Below are 3,787 nucleotides of genomic sequence, written 5' to 3'. Positions count from 1 at the left end.
CCAACATTAGACAAGTTTGTTTTAAAAGTAAATAATTTTATTTTTCTTATATTATATAATAAATATATATTATTTACTGATAATAAAAGTATAGTTATTCATCCATCACAAATAACTATGCAAATATGTGAATCAAGTACAACAATCAAACAACATAATGATTTCCATATAGAAAATTTTAAAAATATATTTATGTTATGTAGTCTTATTTTATATTCTTTAAATAATGTAATACAATATTATATATTATTTTTTTAGAATTGAGAAATACATATAATATCTTATCCGCGCGTAGCGCGGTTAAAAAATCTAGTCATATGTAATATCTAAACTTAAATCTCTATTGACCTACGTTTTGCATTTTTTTTAGTACAAATAGAAATTAACCCTAATTTTTTTATAATATTTATAATTTATGCCACTGACCTAATTTCTACATCTTTACTAATTACTAGGTACTAATCCACACTTTAGGCGGAATTAGATATCTATATCATTGTTGACTGTATATATTAGGATTATGTATAACATAAGGTGTAGCTAAGTAAACGGTGCATAAAAACTAAAGGTATGATTCAGTTAACTATGATGTTATCGACTCTGTGATTATACGTGATTAATATGTGTAACCCGGAGTCTATGACTCGGGTTTATTCTGACTTGATGTTGATATACATGTTAACTATTCGGAAACCAGTGTTATTATACATGTTTTTTTTGATAAACTAAAGTCTACAACTCGTCTTACTGTTAATAAACTTCGAAAAGATAGGTCAAAACACTCGAAATTTGTTTCTTTCGGTAGATTAATGAAAATGAAAAGCAAAACCATAACAATGTGGAATAAATTAAAAATAGTTCTCGAAATTAAAAAAAACAACATTGAGGCATAAAAACTTTTTTTTTGTCATCAACTTATACAGACTCATACTGACTATGTGAACCACGTCGGGAGATCTGCATCCATGTGAACGACGAGAGACGGTTGCTTCCTTAAGACCATGATTAACTGGGGTTCTTAATTTGGAGTTCTTACCTCATGATTTTACACTTTTTTTTACACTTTTCGGATAAGAGCCGTCTTTCATATCTCTTATTGAAGAGACGGTTCTTAGTTTTTCTTATTTAAAAGCTAAAAAACCGTTCTTATCCGAAAGGAAGAACCCCACCTTAAGAGCATGGGTTAATCATGGTGTAGCGATATATGTATTAACGCACTGAGCATAAAGAGTTGCCTGACCCTATCTCATGCATGCATACTCATATTTTGTGATACAGACATATACACCCAAAGGCCAAAAGGCAACACATCGGCGAAAGTGATCATGTCAGCGACAATAGCAATTATCTCGATCTCCGTCGTCATCGCAGCCGTATATCTTCTCACAAATTTTGCATTTCCCACCGTAGAGCCGTTAGTCTACTACCACTACTGCTCTCCACCAAAGTACTTTCCAGGATCGTCTTCCAGGTCAAACGTCGACTCGCTACTCAACATGTTCGTAAACTCAGCTTCTATCTATACATACAACAACCTCACCGTCAACGGAAACTACGGACTGCACCAGTGCCGGGGTGATCTCTCCTCCAGTGAGTGCGTTAGTTGTGTCACGCAAGCTGTTAGCCTGCTCCAAAGTGACAGCTTTGGTGAGAGCGGCTGCGCTTTACAGCTCGAAGGCTGCTTAGTGAAGTACGATAACGTTATGTTCTTTGGAGTGGCGGATACGACGGCTATGGTTATGAGTTGCGGAAAACCGGCTGGGTATAAGTATAAGTCGGACGAGTTGACTCAGGCTAAGGTGTTGGTTGATAAAGTGGTTGCAAATAGTGGTACGTCATACAGAGTGGAGAGGTCAGGGGAAGCGCAAGCCGTAGCGCAGTGCACCGGTGATCTTAGTGCAACCGATTGTCAAGACTGTTTGATGGAAGCGATCCAGCGGCTGAAACTTCAACCGTTTTGCGGAACAAGCACTTGGGGTGACGTCTACTTAGCCAAGTGCTACGTTGGTTACTCGTCGCATGGAGCCATCGGTGAAGGTAGTTAAAGCCTTTTCTACTCCGTTGCTTTTTTTTTTTTTTTAAGATTCGATATAAATTCTGGAGAATTTAAAATAAAGTAAGATCATAAATGTAGAAGCATATTAATTACTATATATTGAACATTTTCTGTCATGCGTTATTTTGTTTTATAATGTATATAAATTAGAGAAGTACACTGTAGAATATCACCAAAATAACTTTTGTTCCAAAAACTGGAAAACCGAAAATAGCATTAGTTGAAAAATTAAATAATTTGTAATTTTATATTTGAGTACAAGTTTAGTTATTAGGAGTTAAGGTTTAATATTTAAGAGGTGAAGCTAAGATAAGGCTTTAATTAGAGTTTAGAATAATTTAGTCATTTTTACTTTTAATTAGTGTTATTTCAAAATAAAAATTGTTTATGTGCTATTTTATCATCGGTTTTTTTTGTTACCTAAATCAATTATCCTATAATTTAAGTATAGACGTATATTTGATAATTGTATGGTTTCAATGTAGAGTTCAGGAAAGGGATTCGGGCTAAGCACGTGGCGACCCAAAGGAATTTGTTATATATGAGGACAACAAGTTTACTTGATTTAATTAAATCATTATGGTCATACTTTTTTTATGTTTTTGTTTTGGGTATATTATTTGTTGTGTGTGGTTCTTTGCTCGAATGAATATACTAATGAGGAGATCTGACAATAGAACTCATCTCTACTATCATTTTCAACATTTTATTTCGATTGGTTGTTCATTTTTAGCTGTTTAATTAGTTAATAAGTGAATTTTAATTAGAGAATACTATTGATGGCAAAAAAAATTAGAGAGGAGTATTTATTATTTTTTTTGTAAAAGAGAAGACTATTTACTTGAATTACATTATATACGTAATTACTTCGTAAAATTAGTGGATGGATATTAAGCCCTTTTTCAAAAAAAAAAAAAAATTAGTGGATGGATGGATAAGTTGCTCTTTATATAGAGTACAAGTATTTTTCAACCCGTGCTGTGCACAGGGTACTCTTCATTGTTTTTAATAAAATTAAAATATTATTTCTTTTATCCATGATTAATAACAAAAACTTCTTTTTAGTTCAACTTAATTGTGTTGATAAACAAACAAAAATTTACATAAAAGTAAATTTGAATAATAAGAAGAAATTTAGTTTTATTAGAAAAAAAAAATAATTGATGATAACATGACATTTTAGTTTATCTATTAGTAAAATATAGTTACAGAAATATTTCACAGTTTAGATATTTATACTTGGTTGATCAAACTATGAGATAGTATACTAATAATTCAATATATGAACATATTTAACTAATAACTTATTTTATTTTACTTTATTTTTAACCAAATTCAAAATTTTCTCAAGAATATAAAAAATATATATGAAGCTTATGATCTTTTATATTAAATACTTTTAATAATAGTCATTTGAGGCTTGCACAAATTCGATATTAACAATATGTCAAGCATAAAATGTTTTCAGCATTTTATTGTTTAAAGAGAAGAAAAGAAATTATTGATCAATATTTTGCTATATGCTTCTTTGAATGGTTAATTAGGCATCTTACCTGACCTGTTAATCAAAATATGAGCAGTAAAGAGTCTCTTGTATCTTGGAGTGTCCCTTCTTTTCCATTCTTCTTCAACCGTCATCCTAGAACATAATTTGTTTTATGTAGAAAATCTCATTGTAAGTTCGAAGTCTCTTCTTCTCATCATCTCTTTTTTGTTTCAATCTGAAACATA

The 3,787-nt window shown here is 31.2% G+C and overlaps 1 protein-coding gene across 1 annotated transcript; it reads left to right on the top strand.

Moving 5' to 3' along the window:
* Nucleotides 1-1,240: 1,240 nt before the first annotated feature.
* On the top strand, nucleotides 1,241-2,782 carry LOC106325957 (cysteine-rich repeat secretory protein 12-like). The gene is made up of 2 exons (XM_013764006.1): nucleotides 1,241-2,037; nucleotides 2,542-2,782. The coding sequence occupies exons 1-2, from the start codon at nucleotides 1,326-1,328 to the stop codon at nucleotides 2,703-2,705; spliced, it is 876 nt and encodes a 291-aa protein (XP_013619460.1). The 5' UTR covers nucleotides 1,241-1,325; the 3' UTR covers nucleotides 2,706-2,782.
* The last annotated feature ends 1,005 nt before the right edge of the window (nucleotides 2,783-3,787 follow it).

Source organism: Brassica oleracea, chromosome C2 (assembly GCF_000695525.1).
Source record: "Brassica oleracea var. oleracea cultivar TO1000 chromosome C2, BOL, whole genome shotgun sequence".
Lineage (NCBI taxonomy): Eukaryota > Viridiplantae > Streptophyta > Magnoliopsida > Brassicales > Brassicaceae > Brassica > Brassica oleracea.
Note: the sequence above shows the minus strand (reverse complement) of the source record. Positions and strands in the feature narration are given on the sequence as shown.